We start from the raw sequence: 15,757 nt of genomic DNA on the forward strand, positions 1-15,757 counted from the left end.
TTTCATTTAAAATGCTCTTCATTTCTGACAAGAAAAATAAAATCCGCAAAATTCAAAGAGGGTTTGGGATGCTTGTCTCTTGTCATCCTCAGCAAAGTCATATTTCATTCTACCTTCAGCTGCATTTGGGCAATCCTTCAGCAGGGAACAGACCAAAACAAACACTTGAGGAAGGAATCTGACCCTCATTATTGTGATCCAAAGAGTCAGACTTTCTCAAATGGATTTTTGTTTTCGTGGCATGGATTGTTATTGGGGCTTTTGTGTTTGTTTGGGTTTTTTTTTTTTGACTAAAAGAAGTTCTTCCCCTGAACACATAAAAGTTCTCAGAACAGAACTCTTATTGAATTTCTAGACAGATGAAGCTTAGTATGCGAAAGACATAAACAAGAAGCCTATCAACATTATTTTAAATATTAATATTACTTTAATTACTTTAAATATTAAAACTCAAGTTTGGTGTGGAATGTGTATCGCAAATCATCAAATAAAATCAGTCAGTCACATTGAACTGATAGGCATATTTTCCTATACAACATTACATTTTAAATTAAGCTGATCAGGGAAGTTTTTTAAAGATAAAAAAATACAGCCTTGTTGTTTGAGGAAGGGATTGATCTGCCCAGGATCAGGGTCAGAACAGTCACAGCCAAACTGGAGCACCAGGGTCACCTGATTTGTAAAGTACTGAGATAATCAAAGTCTGTAAATTGTTACCACTTCACATACTTTAACTGGAGGTACTGCACGGAGAAGCAATTGGGGTTTTTTCCTGAATTCTTTGTTGTTTGGGGGAGAAAAAAATTACAGTTAAAAATAGGTAGAAATTCCCCAAAACCTGAGGTGAAGCAGAATGTCCAGAATGCAACTGTGAAATGCCTAATTCAGTGTGACCAGTTCTTCTGTTTTAACTGAGCTATGAACAATCTGAAAGAAACTGTTTCCTAACCACACAGGAGAACAAATGTGAAAGTACACTTTCAAGTAAATTATAATACCTAATGCTTCGTCATCAGAAAGCTACTGGCTTCTAAACATGTAGAAAGCTACTCCAAACAACACTCTGACTAAGAGATGATCAAGGCAAAAACCAATAGAACTTTGAGTCAGTCTCCAACTTACCTTGCTATTTGTCAAGTTCATTATTTAAACACAAGATTGCTTTCTTAATTTAATAACCATACTTACACAAAGACTTAAATTAAGGCATAATGCAGCTAATTGAAGTTTTCAGTAAAATGTTTCTGTTGCCTTTTATTAGTAATAACTGGTTCAGGTTACTGCTGGCCAAAGTAAAGGTCCATTAAAGAGACGACTGAAAAGCAGATTGCTTTAGTACTATCTTCCATTAGGACAATTTGTAAATTAAATGCTGTGTCAGCCATTGGACCCAGGGAGCCTTCCAAAAAACTTCATAAATCATCCTATCAGACAAGGTTCTGATAAATCAAGGCTTTAAGCAGAAGCTGGTAAAACTCTGAAGCCAGAGTGTGGTTTTAGAGAAAGCTGCTCACATTCTAGAGAAAGAATGCTACCATTGCCCACAAAAGCCTTCATCCAAAAAGCACAGGGCAAAATTTTGGAAGATCTAGCCAAAAAGACAACGGCTGATATTTAACTGACATTCTTGAAAAGAGAGCCCTTCAACTCCAATTTAACATGCCAAGTGGAGACTCTCAATTTAACAGCAATGCCTCTGATTGCATCACTGCAACAATACTTCTGTAAATTACATTTTGGGCTCCCAAATTCTCGAGAGTATTTCTTCCATGCAATCTGGAATCATATCCAAGGATCCTATAATACTTCAATTTTCTATTTCAGTTTTTGTGTGAAGTGCTTGAGGCTTTCTGGAATTGCAACATAAGTGTAGAACAGACTCCTCTGATGAAGCCAAATGTACTTAGATGGAACAAGTAATACACAAATCCCATCATCTTTCTATGTACAAAAGCTGATTCATAAAAGACTCAAGCATGTTATAGAGGAAAACAAACAATTTCAGGAATATGAAGTAAGACCAGCTGCACTCCAAAATTTTTAAATTCACAAATTCCTTTACAATGTAGCAAGAAAGACAAAATAATAAGTCAGCTCCCAGGTTCATTCAAGAACCTGAAAGACTATGCTTTGCCTATTCTTGGGACAAAGACAAAACATGACTTAGGCAGTTGGTAAGTTACTGAGTAGCAAGTAGCTTTTAAATCACATCTCTAGGACCATATGTGCTCCATTGGGGATGAAATCAGACTATTTTCTTGAGAATCAGAAATCACAATTATATTCCTTGAATGAAGAACAAATAGAAGCTCAAAGCCCCAAACATAAGAACATTTGTACTTCAACATTTTCCCAATAAAAATACTGCCTGATAAGCTTAGTAGAGTGCTACTACCTAATTTTTTTTCACCTATTTGGCTTATTTTACTTCTAAACATTCCTAATATGCATTTACTTCCAGGCATGATTCTGTGACCAACCCTGTTTATTATCAGAGCCCTTGGAGTTCACATGAATGCCCAGAAAGCTTCCTGGAGCTCTACTCACCCTGCCTTTTAAACTAGACTAGTAGCTCAGGTTCCTAGAAGTAAAAACAGAGGCAAAAATTTAAGAGATGCATTTAATGCATCACGGTAGCATAAAGCCTTTAGGAGTGATGGTAATTTAACCATTCTCTGAATTTCCTGAATGTCAGTTTATAATAATGCATTCCCTTATATCAATGGCTTTGTCAAATCAGGAGAAGTAAAGTAAATAGTGACAATAGGGAAAGTGCCCCCAAAAAAAAGACCATATTTCTCTCAAGTAAGCATTGTAGCAGACTTGTTCAATGCTTTTCCTCCATGTTAACCTACATCATGGTGAAGCAGTGAAACAGCCATACAAGCACAGAGTACTGAGTAATGGACTCTGGATGCCACCCTGCCCTAATGCAAAGGGAAGAAATGGTCAAAGGCATTCACTAACAGTGATCACTGAAACCCACACATCAGAACTCCTGGAGAGCACCATATTTCAGAAAGGTGTTTTAAGTACATAGCTGTACCAAAGCTGGAGAGAGAACATTCCTTGTTGGATTTGATGATCAGACTCCTCGTGAGGTTCCTCGATGAAAGCAAACCCTACTAAACCAGTCCTAAATACATACTGGTTTTATGTATGTTTGTGAGGGACAGTAAGGAGTTCTTATCACATCACTTATTCCAACTGGTTTTGTTCTGCATTTAGGCATTTGCTTTCAAGGTCATCCTTATTCTGAGCAGTTGGTTCCTCACTGTGGGCCAGAGAGATTTCTGACTGGTCTGTCTTTGTGCTGCTATCGGCCAGCTCCTCTTCCGCCGAGGCAGAGCCGCGCAGCTCCTTCACGTGGAGGGTGGGGTTGGTCATTTGCTCTGTGTCTTGTTGAGAGGCTGGCACACTGCTGTCTTTGGGAAGCTGAGGGCAGTTGACAGGAGCTATCACCACAGGAGGCTGAGGTAGGTCTTTCTGTAAATGGAAGATCACAAAATGATGGAAAACAAGAACTATTGTGTCCAGCTATCCAAGGTAATGGTCATACAAGAGGAAGACTAAAGGTCCATCAACTCTGTTATCATTCTCCAGCAGTGGACAGATGCATACAGTTTTCCTTTCTTTGTGTTTTATAGGACACCAGGGTAATTCTTCCTCCCAGAAAAGTGTTTGCTTTCTGAGTAATTGCTCCTCATCAGTTTGAGATGTGCTCTGCTGATAAGGCAGCAACAGGTACTTGGTCCTTGGCCACTGCCCAGTTCTGCCCACCTTTACTATCACTGTACAAGAACTGGCAACTTTTACATAACATTTCAGATGACCGCTAACAATTAAATTCATTTCTCTAGTGGAAGCTTGTGAAAGTTATCACAAATAGATGATTAATAATATAATAAAACTCACTGAGGGAACCTCCAGCTTCATAGATTTGGCCTTCTAGTAAGTATTCAAAAACTAAAATAATGCATGATAGAAATGATCCCTTTTTGAATCAAGTTAGTTTCACTTGCAGCAAGTGAAACTACAATATTGAACTACATTTCCACCTTCATAAATAATATGAAGAAAGTATTTTAAGGGTATATTTTATATAGTACTAAACCCACATTTTATATAATACTGTAACCTTTTACAACTACTGATACTTTCAAGAGAGATCAAACAAGTAACATTTTGGCAGAATCAAGGATGGACAAGGTCTACTTTTCACTACTCTGATTTAAGGGGCCATAAACACTGCAAAAACCAGAAAACCTTACTGAAGCAAAAAAAATATTAAAAAAAAGCAAACAGTCAAGCAAACCCAAAATCTTTGTGTTTGTGTGATAATACTGCAATATTTTACTCAACTTTAATTCTAGTTAGGTTTTTATAATATTAGTATTTCCTGAAGACACTCATATCAAACTGGTATTCACCGCAAAGCCGCTGCCCGTCCAGAACATGGCAAGCTCCCTTCTCCAAAGGGCGACCACCAAGCTGGTGAGGAGCGTACAGGGCACCAGGTAGAGGAGAGCAGGCTGGCCCATCTGCATCAGTGCCAAGGCAACAAAGGTCACAAGAAGGCCTATGCCATATGCTGGAAGAAAACAAACCCAGCAAAACACAGTTATTCAGATATAGCTTTGCTGAGGCACAACTAAATAACTGGTTAAAGGAGCATTCTCACTGGAATTTTTTTCAAGCAATATGTACAACAACTCCAGTAGTTTTTCAGGCCTCTTCAGCATTATTTACACCATGTAAACATGGAATACTACAGTTTTTCTATTGATAACATGTGAAAGTAGTGTGATTGGCCTAGTCCATACTGTACAATTAAATAATTACCTAAAGCAAAATAAATATATGAAATATTGTGCATCATATAATATTTATGAACTCAGCAGATACAGACAAATATTTTGACCATTGTAATGCGCTTCTTGTTTGGGTTGGCTTTAGCTGTTTTTTCCTACCCTGCCACACAGCTAAAAACAAAGCCAGCCTGCTCTAGGTTGTACATTTTCATTACTTTTTATTTAATTTCTGCATAAATGTGGCATACTTTATTTAGTAGAAGAGAAGTAGCTTGGATCTCATAATGTAATTATTTTCAATTACATTTTCAAGACAATGAAGTTAATCCAACTTTTTCTTCAGATCCAGATTCCAGATTTTTCTTTAGAAGGTCAAGAAAGACATTGAGGGGCTGTCAGGAGAAGAGAACAGAGCTGGGGAAGGGTCTGAGAAAAGCAGCTGAGGGAGCTGGGAAAGGAGCTCAGCCTGGAGAAAAGGAGGCTCAGGGGAGACCTCCACACTCTCCACAACTCCCTGGAGAGTAGAGGTGCAGCCAGGTGGGCTCCCAGGGAACAAGGGACAGGAGGAGAGGAAATGGCCTCAAGTTCTGCCAGGGGAGGTTTAGATTGGATATTAGGCAGAGCTTCCTACCCAGAAAGGTTTTACAGTTCTGGCACAGCTGCCCAGAGCAGTGATGGAGTACCTATCTCTGCAGGGATTTAAAAGATGTATGGATTTGGCATCTGGGGATATGGTTAGAGGTGGGCTTGGCAGTCCTGGGGCACTGGCTGGACTTGATGATCTCAGAGGGCTGTGATTAGAATAATCAATAACTCTTTACAGCTCTTGAAAATGCTTTTTGGGCAGGGACATATTCTGTTATTACTGAGAGTTCCTTATATATAATTAAAATATTTCTTATTGTTTCTTACAATGATTTAAGTCCATTGCCTCACATCTTATGGGCACACCTGTAGGAAAAGCCACTCTGTCCTCTCTGCAGTCTTCCATTAGGCAGCTGTGGGAAGCAACAGAATCTCCTCTTTGCCTTCTCTTCTTTTTACAACCCTGTGCTCCAGTCTTCATCCATCCTGACAGTCTCCACTGGATTTACTCCAGCATGCCAACATCTATCTGGCACCAGGGATCCTGGTTAACTCAGTCTTAAGTGACAAATTGAGAGGAATAATCCCTCCTCTCATAACTGCTGACTACATCTTGCTAACTCAGCCCTGTATGTGGCTCATTCTCAGTGCTGCCATAGCACACTGCTGACTCTCTACCAATACAACATTTTCCGATTTCTGCAAACATATTTTTAAAGTACCAGATAAGACAACAATTTTGTTTTACTATATATGAGACAATGATTCGGAATATCAATAAAAGCATGTCTCTACCCCTGCTGGAAGTGTCCATGAACCTAGATATTTTTTCAAAAGAATTTCTACAGAAGTTGTTAATGACAATTTCTCATTAAATTCACTGCTAGCATTAGAAGTCTTTGCTAGTAGAAGTACATTGTAAGAAGGACAACAGGAATCTGTCAGATCCTATTCATCAGTAGTATTTACGTTCATGGCACATAACTCCATGGATTTTACAAACTGAAGAAGAAAACTTATTTAGAGGTGTTATAGTCATCATAATAAAATTCCCTAAATCATAGGTTATGGATTTTAAGAATACACAAGACATTAAGAACAAAGGATTATATCCCTGAACCTGAATTCTCATGCACAATAAACTCAAAGATTGATGAAGCAAGAAACCACAATGAGTAGCTGAGCACATGTAAAAATAGCATCATTACAAGGGGTAGACTGAGACCCTTGGCAGCCATGGTAACAGGAGCTCCCCTTATGTAAGGCAGGCAAAACAGCTCAGAAAAACAACATCAGCTAGTTTGGTGATGGAAGATCTAGCCTTGAAAGTACTTTGCTAAATAGTTTCTGTTTAATAATAAAAGGAGGAACAGGATAAAACCCCCAAACTATGCCATGCAAGACTGATGACATGCTTTTAGAGGGAGCCACTCCTGTAGGTCTTGTGTTCAGGTGGCACTGTGGTACATACCTATTGTGCAGGCTACAAAATAGACTCTGGATGACTGCACCTGAATATCAAATCTATGGCAATAGGCTACCAGCAAGCCTAGGAAAAGAAAGAACAGTTACAATAAGCTTTCAACCTAGTCACACACTTCATAATAAAAATAAAACCATCAAACCAGCTAGGAATTTCCAAGAATTTTTTTTCCCCAAAAAACTTCATTGGCACCCTGTGTTTAAGCACCATGGCAACATATCCAGGAGGCTGCACAATTTACAAACCAGTTATCTGACAGTACAAGCCCCATGTATTGGAAGCACTCCAAAAGTAAAATACACAGCTACTAACATGCAGGTCATAGATAAAAATGTCACCTCATCCCTACTGCAAAAATACAGTGTTCACAACAACAACAAGAGTAAGTTCAGCCCTTTGAGCTGGTACTGAAGACAGCAGAATTTTTTGGTTAATGACTATGCCTGCTTCAGTTTGGGGGAAGGAGGGGAGACTAATGGGCATGACAGATCTCCTATTTCCCAAAATACAAGAAAGCAAACAAATTACTTTGCAGAAGAGATCTGAAAGCTAGTAGGTGCATAATTTTTTCATCTGCAGTGATGCCAGGGATAGTTCTACATACTATCTAAAATCTAATTTGAAAGAAGGTGTGGCAGAAATATTGGGTGTAATGTGACTAACAGTTAGGAAGTTTTGAGTGGTCAGGCATCTATACTTAATCCATGAGCAAATGGACAAATAATTTCCTCTATCACCACACTATCAAAGATGCTTTATAGTATAGAATCAGTTGCTAAATCTACTCTTGCAATTTCTCTACATTTCTTGACATCACTGCATGTGAAAGTGAACCATAAGATTAATGTGCATTTTTCTTGTTGAAAAGGTGAATAGTGCACAAAAAACCCCTATACTTGAAAATTTATCAGGTTTAGAGTAGTCAAATCAACAGGTAAAATTCTTAACATGCTAAACAATACCTGGAACTAAAATGTCTCCAAATCCTAGGAGAGAAAAAGGCCTGTCACATAGAGCCAATGGTGAGGAATTCAGTCGGGGAACCTTCAGGACCATTGGGAGCTTGGAATGAGAGAGACACATGTCTGAAGAAAAGCAGTGACACTACCTACCAGAACTTGCTCCTGTTGCACTCAAAGTGCAAGTTTCAAATACATCAAATGGATCCTTTTATACATTCATTACATGCAATACTACTGACAACTAACAAAATGCATTTAAGATGGGAGCAATGAAATACTTTCTAAATACTAGGTTAACTTCAAAGTTTTCACATACAATTTGGTATCAACTCTGCTTTAGCTGCAGGTATGTAAAAAATTTAGGTAAGCTGCTACATGCGTAGGAAATAATAATTTATACAGTTCCTTCACCTGGGTGCCATAAAAGTCTCAAAAGACCAAGACATGAATAAATTTAAAAAGTCATTTTTCAAATCACTTTATAGACTCTTCCCTACCTGCTGTGTTCCAATTTATTACATAAATTGCAATGTGAGGCACAGTATGCCATGGTCCATTGCAAACCTGTATTTTCTTTATTACAGTACATTAAAGAAACTTTCTTTTTTCTCTTCTTATATTAGTGCCAAAATAATTTTATGTACTTATACTTTCATAACTGTTTTATACAATTCATTCTGTGCATACAGTTGAATCCAAAGGGGTACTAAAGGGGTACAGGAGAGAAGAACAAAAGAAGTCAAAGATATTAGTATGGACTGTATGGATTGATCCACATCCTGCAAACAACTATTTTCTTTGCTATTTTCCCACATGACACTATTACATTCATTGCTGAAATAGATGAAATTAATCCTTAAATTAACATAACCATGTATTCCTACTGATTAGTTTTTTTGTTTTGTTCACTATATCTCACTATCTCCTACATCTCACATACTTTCCTCCCTGAGTCAGCCACATCTCGTAAGGTGTTCCTGCAATTGCCTGCTGTCCAACGGTGAAAACCCACTGAACACTGACTTCTGTTTTCTTCTGCCTCCAATTTGTGTTTCTCTCCTTTACCTACAGCCTCAGCTTTTCATAAAACAAATGTCAAAAAAGCGAAGGAGGGGGAAGAGACAGACTGATTATATGTTTTATCTCTTTAGGAAAAGATGCTCATGCTTAATTAGCAACAAGTTAATATTTACAGATGTGGTCATGTTTGTGTGAAGCTGAGCTAACCAGCTTTCTTATATTGAAACCCTGTCAACAAAAGATAAAGGAAAACCAAAGCTGACGTGATGAACCACTACGAGTCTGCTTTGACCCTCCAGAATAAACATTCAGGAACACTTATTCCCATATTAAGATCTTTTCAGACTGGGATCTTCATTTCAGCTTTGTGGTCTTGAATTTTAGAGAAGTTAAAAGTGTAATAGTTGAAAGCTAGTGCCAGATTTTCAGACAACATGCAGTACCTTTTCATGAGTGGCAGAATCAGATGGGCCTGCAGCCACCTCTACCATTATACTCTCCCCAGTCTAAAGAAAAAAATGGGAAAATTGTAAATCAGCACTTAGCAGCTCTGGGATCACTTAGGAACACACAGAGAAACAAGTCATTACACTCTGCTCTGTAGGCAGCAGGCAAAAACCTTACCTTTGTTAGAAAAGGTGTGATAAATACAAAGAATACATCATACACAAAAAGAACCAGGAGGAGTAAGGTACAACCCTGAAGGAAGAGACAAGATATTTGGTATTTACAAACAATGCATTAGCAAACAGCAAAGAATTAATAATTAGAAGGCTATTAAAAGAAAAAGCTTCCAAAGACTAAAATAAGTCAATAATGTATTTTTCTTAATTCCTAAATATTTTAGATAAAGGAATAGGGTCTTGCATGCACCATATAAAATAAAGTAATTCTTAAACACAAAATTACATGTTATTGCCCAAAATTCTTTATCGTGTAAAATCTGAAAATGGTGCCACTTCAGTTTGCTGGGAAATATGAAGCAGCTCTGCACTGTAACATGCCAGGCATAGCTTGAAACACTATATACCATTTACTGTCAGTCCATACAAACTTATAGGTGAAGATAATTTGAAACGAATTTGAAGAGCTGCTTAAGGGGCAAATAAATGACAAACACTGATTTTTGTCTTAGGATACTGACTGAGGTCAGAAAGATTTGAAAAAAAAACCCACTAGACTGATGCATTAGTTGTATGTCAATTTGAAAAACAAAATCAAAACAATCAAAACAGAACAAACAAACCCCTCCCAACAAAATACTCAAATACCAAATACATAAAGAGGTGGTGTGTGATTTACTAGTAAACACTCTACAAAATCTACAGAACAATCACATGCCACTTCTGGGTCTTCATTATACTCATTGCATCCCTTTTTCCATGCTGACATATGAATGGAATTGCATTTCCAAGGCAATATACTCCATTACAAGTGACTCCTCTGTTCAAATGCATACATGCAAACTTCTTCTCTTTAACTTTTTTCTGAAAGTTTGTAACTTCTGTTTAACTTTCATACCTTAAATGTAGGCAGGCGAATTGTTTTCAACATGTAAAGACAGAAAGCAATTCCTAAAGCATCTTGCAGAACCCAGGCCCACCTTAAAAAGAGAAAAATAACATTTTTGCAGGAAACAGCAGGAAAAACAGACCAAGCCTTGTCCTCGCTAAAGGACAAAGGACAAAGAAAAACCCTTTTATTCAAAGTACTTGCTTAAAATTGACATTGTTGTCAGCATGAGTTTGTAAATGGGAAGTTGTTTTTCATCAACCTGATAACCTTCCACAAAGAAGTGCCTGGGATATGAGGGAAGGCCTGTGTGATAGTGTCTATCTAGACTTCAGTAAGGCTTTCCACTGACAATCTTCCCTAGAATCCTCATAGAGAAACTGAGGAAGTACTAGCTGAATGAGCAGTGAGGTGGACTGAAAACTGGCTGAATGAGGTCAGTGGATACCAAAATGGGAAGTGCTGGGGTCCTCTGTCCTGTGTACAGGTGTGCACCCTTGTGTGCTGAGGCAAATTTACACTGGACCTGGTTTTCAATTGTGTTTTGCAAGTTGAGTATAGAAGTGCTCTTTGCTTTACTCTCAACTGCTCAACTCTCAAGGGTTAAAGAGAAGTAGGATCTGAGATAAACAACACTAAGGTTTTCCAAAAATTGCTATGGTCTAGGTACAATGAGAGATGGTGCTGTTGGATCAATACACGTGTACTTGATGATGGAGCTCTTGCAGGAAACACTCAGGCCCACTTCAGCTCTGATGCAGAAAATGGATTTCCCAGTCCTAAATACTTTGGAACATTTCTATAGTACTGCTGTACTCCTCCTAAGTCTGACACTTATCTCTCTAAAGGTCTTTCAGAGTTGATGATTCCTGGATTTGAGTTCTGTCATCGAATGGTCCCCACAGAACACAGATCCCACCAAAGCACTGACGTGCATTCAAAGCACAAATCAGACATCTTTGATATCATCACCAGAAACACAGCCAGCATTTCAGTTCCAATACTGAACCCCCAATAGATGAACCAAGAGGATGAACACAACCTGTATATATGGGAAAACTGGAATATCTGGGAGTGAGGTAAGAGGTAAAAAATCCCAAACAAAAACAAAAACACAACACTCTGTAAAAGATCCACCTCTAACAAAAGTGGTAAGAACCTGCTACAATTAGGTACTACAGCAACACTGGGTGTAGAGAATTACTGACTTGCACAAGAAAGTTGAGAGAAACTAAAGATCTGACAATCTTACCACTTCTTATTCTCATGAAGAAATAAGTTAGACAACTTGTGTCCAACTTTCCATATCACTTCTGAAAAGCTGTCTTAAGTCAAAGAGATCAGAATACTGATTGAGACTCAGAAATTCAAGCTTAACAAGAGACAGTTTTCTGTAATTTAAAGGAACAAGAAAAAGATGAAGTACATAAGGAACAACTAAGAATTTCTAGATGTCTCTATTTTTTTTCCTGCCATTCCTAATTTCTGTATACATGTAGACTTCTGTGGATGTCAGTTATTTATACCATAAAGTGTATTACAATTTTTAGCACAGATCACTTACTGATCTTCATTTCTGAAGATTCCCCAGACTACGCTGACAGAGATACAAAATACTGCCAAGAGCAACATCCGGACCTGGGGACGCTTGTGAAAATATGGCAAGTTGTTTTCTGGGATTCTGAAAAACAATCACACCAAAGCTACAGTTGTCTGTGTATATAGCCTCTTCCTTTATCAACACTTTGAACATGAAGCCACCTTTTAAACCTCACACCTACCCAACAGTATAAAAATCTAAGTTTCCCTATTAAAATTTTGAAAGTTGCCACATACCTACACTTTCCCAAGGGGAATCTTCTTACAAAGGGAGACAGACAGCTGTAAAGACCAATCGAGGCAGCCAGGCAGAATATTCCTATTATAACATAGACTGAGGGGAAAAAAGTATTAAGTCCAAGTAGGATAAGGCAAGAAATGCTTTTTGCATACCCTGGCTGAATAAAGAACAGACAGTCAATAAGACTAAATGAGAAATAAGGCTTGCATTTCAACAGTGAAAGGTAAATTCAGAGACTTCAAATGATTCACTAGATTTGTGCTCTTTAAGTATCTAATTCTAGCTCCTTTTACTCAGGTGAACTTTACGCAATACCTACTTAAATAAATGAAAACCTCTATCCTAATCTTCTTAAAGTAAGTCATAAGCCTCAAAGGTAACCTATGGTGAAGCATTTATCTTCCCTTTATGAGTACACAGGAGCATTATAAGGGACTATTAAAGTCACTAAGTAGCAAAATGAATCAATACAGATGGGATGCATGTTTCACTACTTCCTCAAAAATATGAAGAAGCATTAGGCTCTCGTGTTTTGTCAATCTGATAAGTGATCAGTAGAAAATTATAATCTTTTTAAAGATAAAAAAATGATCCTTGTCTTGACTTTAAATTGAACAATAACAGAGAGAAAGAATAGGTCTGAGAACACCTTTAACAAAAATAAAAGGTGGAATGTATCTACTTAATAGTCTTTAACGTTTGAAAGAAGCTTTATGATCAACCTCAAAAAAAAAAGGATTAGGAATCTACTCAGTGAGTTTTCTTACAGTATTTTAAATCATATTGGGATGAAGACACATGACAGAAGAGAGATGTTTCATTATTATTTTCACAATAAAGTGTACATTGAACGATGTCAGCCTCGTGATATTGAAGATGTATCAATACAAATACAACCTTAAGAGTACCTAAGTGGTCATAGAAGAAATAAAGGAGGACGAGCATTGAGCAGCACATCACTACAAACACACAGATCATTATGGGAGTCACATCCACTGTTTCATCATCATGTTTCTCTGCCCCATCATCACGCTTGTGCTTCATGTATCTCCTGAAAGAGTAACATGGCTACCATCAGTTCATTCCTTCTGCAACAAAATACACAAGGATGCTGAATCGTCAGCAAAAAACCACGAGGGGTTCAAACAACACCAATGCCTGCTTTGATTCCCACTCAAGTCAGTGGGACACCGTATTTTCCATGGAGCTATGAACACCAGCTGTAACACAAATGCATAAACCGGTACCTGCTGTGTTAACTTATCTAGGGAACTATTTCATTTGCTAAAAACTCAACTGAATCTTGAAAACTACCACAGAATAACTTGTTAATTTCAGAAAAAATCCTTGAATCAGGTTGTGTATGCAAAATAAATGTTAGAAATTAGTGTGGCACAATGACCACCTTCTCCCAATCCCACTTGCTGGCAAAAGTAACCATAAAACTTCATTTAAAAATTGGTAACAAACATAGCATATATTAGCCATCCAATCAATTTGGTTTGCCCTATACCAGTAAAAGCAAATTTTTTAATTTTTAAAAATATTTTTTTATTTTTTATTTTAAATTTATTATTTTTTTACAAGCATTTATGTGGTGAATTTTTGCAAAAGGGAAGCCTATTACTTAACAATTTTCTTTCTGAGCTTTTCAAATTTTTGGTCTTTTAACATGGCAAAATCCTGAAAAAATCTACATGCAATTGATACTCTAATGATTTCCTACAGTGACCAAACCAATGCAAGGCTCAGGGCCTTTTAAACATCACATCAGCATTTCCCCTAGAGTCTCCTAACCTCACTAGCAGAGCTGTCAGGTGATGCTTACATAAAAACCACCTTTTTTTTTCTGTGAAAAATACAGGAAAACTATTATACTGCATTTAGGTACTCACTTTTTCACATCTCTGCTTCCTGCCCAGTAGCCTCCAATTGCAACAGTCCCCACGGCCATGACAAAGATAATCACCATGTTGTAGTCCAGCACAGGTTCATTTGGTGCATACATTGCTCCTTTCACTGAGCTGCCAAAACTCTGTGGAGGTCAATACAAGGTAGGAAGGACATCCAAAAATCCACCTTATCAAAAGTTCACTTATTTAAGTTTCACTAAGCAACCTCAGAATCAGGCTTTATTATAAACACATAAGAGCCATCTATTGGCTCTTCTATTAGTGATATTTATTTCCAGCACTAGGCTGTATTTTGATTTTATTCCAAAGATGAGAAATAACCTCCCAAGAGATTTTTTTTTCCAAAACACAATAATGCAATCTTCATGAATACACCCTCTACATATTCAAAGCTCTTAAGGTGGACTTAATACTGTTGAGCAGTGACTCATTTTTACATGAGATAATATAAATGAGAGCTTTTAGTATCGAGTTTACCTTGCCAATATCTAACATATCAGTATAGCTAAGCAGAGCCACAGGAATATCAATCTCTTCATACTGGCTCCTATTACCTCCAGGAGGAACCTGAAAGACAGTTCAGATCAGGTAAGAATATGTTTACTTCTGCAAATACTTCTACTGTTCAAAAGGGTTAAAGTTGCAAATTCTGTTCCAGCTAATTTGAAAACTACTCTAGAAGGGAACTTAATGACAGCAAACACTCAAAAGTGAAAATATATATTTTGACTTTTGAGTGTTTGCTGTCATTAAGTTCCTGCTCCCAGTAAAACAGAAGTAATATAAGACTGTAACAGCAAAATGAAGCAACCAAATTTCAAGCAGTTTTTTTGCACATCAGGGTCACAGGTTTATTACCGATGCGTGCCTCTAGTATTGACCAGGACTCAAACCTACTAAATTTATTTTCAAAACTACTAATTTTACAAAATACATGCTGTGGTTGCTCCAGCTGAATATAAAGCCCTAAATTCAGTGTGGTAGTAAGATGGAGTCACAAACCAACCTCATCCTTTGACTCCAGTTTCATTTGGAACAAGGGTAATCCTGAGCCCTTAACATGAATTTCACGTGAGCTCCATGCTGACCCTTCCTACTGAAATGAGGGCTCTTGTTTCATTCATTCTTCCATCAGATGTATGGTTTCCACATATAACTATGCAACAAATGTATGTGCAGGAACACACATGCATTATTTACTTTAGAGGAACATCAAATACCAGTAATGTGCATCAAAGACAAGACAATATCTAGCATCAGAGGAGTATCAGCAGCATAGGAAGATAAAAAGCAACTTACCAGTCTCTCTCTACTAACAATCAGCAGCCCACGGGCCCCATTTATCTGAGCAAGCCTCACTTTTTCATAGAAGGTGCAATTTCCTCGCATCACCATGGGGATTTGATTATTAAACCCCCCTTGCGGTACATCAGAAGGAGAACACAAAACAGATGCTGTCTGATCCTGCAGTTGCAGGAGTGACTGAAAAAAAGAAATTAGTTAAATACATATATATAACATAAAATAATAAAAAGTCAAGAGCAGAAGCCAGAGTTTCTAAATAGTAATTTAAAACCTTCCAGTAATGGAGTGGTAGACTATTCTCAGAGCAAAATGAAAGCTGAAACAAT

General features: G+C 37.6%; 1 protein-coding gene across 2 annotated transcripts in view; it reads right to left on the minus strand.

Annotated features, from left to right (window-relative positions):
* Positions 1 to 15,757, minus strand: part of SPPL2B (signal peptide peptidase like 2B) — a 26,367-nt gene continuing 10,610 nt past the window's right edge. For both annotated transcript variants that reach the window (XM_084221221.1, XM_084221222.1), the window contains exons 3-15: positions 15,426 to 15,608; positions 14,604 to 14,693; positions 14,109 to 14,248; positions 13,122 to 13,264; positions 12,210 to 12,306; positions 11,938 to 12,054; positions 10,383 to 10,464; positions 9,486 to 9,560; positions 9,305 to 9,367; positions 7,842 to 7,941; positions 6,868 to 6,945; positions 4,431 to 4,591; positions 1 to 3,486 (exon numbers count right to left, since the gene is read on the minus strand). In XM_084221221.1, coding sequence (XP_084077347.1) covers positions 3,199 to 3,486; positions 4,431 to 4,591; positions 6,868 to 6,945; positions 7,842 to 7,941; positions 9,305 to 9,367; positions 9,486 to 9,560; positions 10,383 to 10,464; positions 11,938 to 12,054; positions 12,210 to 12,306; positions 13,122 to 13,264; positions 14,109 to 14,248; positions 14,604 to 14,693; positions 15,426 to 15,608 — 1,617 coding nt within the window. In that variant the 3' untranslated portion in view covers positions 1 to 3,198. The remainder of the gene's footprint in view (positions 3,487 to 4,430; positions 4,592 to 6,867; positions 6,946 to 7,841; positions 7,942 to 9,304; positions 9,368 to 9,485; positions 9,561 to 10,382; positions 10,465 to 11,937; positions 12,055 to 12,209; positions 12,307 to 13,121; positions 13,265 to 14,108; positions 14,249 to 14,603; positions 14,694 to 15,425; positions 15,609 to 15,757) is intronic.

The sequence above is a fragment of the Fringilla coelebs genome (assembly GCF_963513975.1).
Source record: "Fringilla coelebs genome assembly, chromosome: 24".
Lineage (NCBI taxonomy): Eukaryota > Metazoa > Chordata > Aves > Passeriformes > Fringillidae > Fringilla > Fringilla coelebs.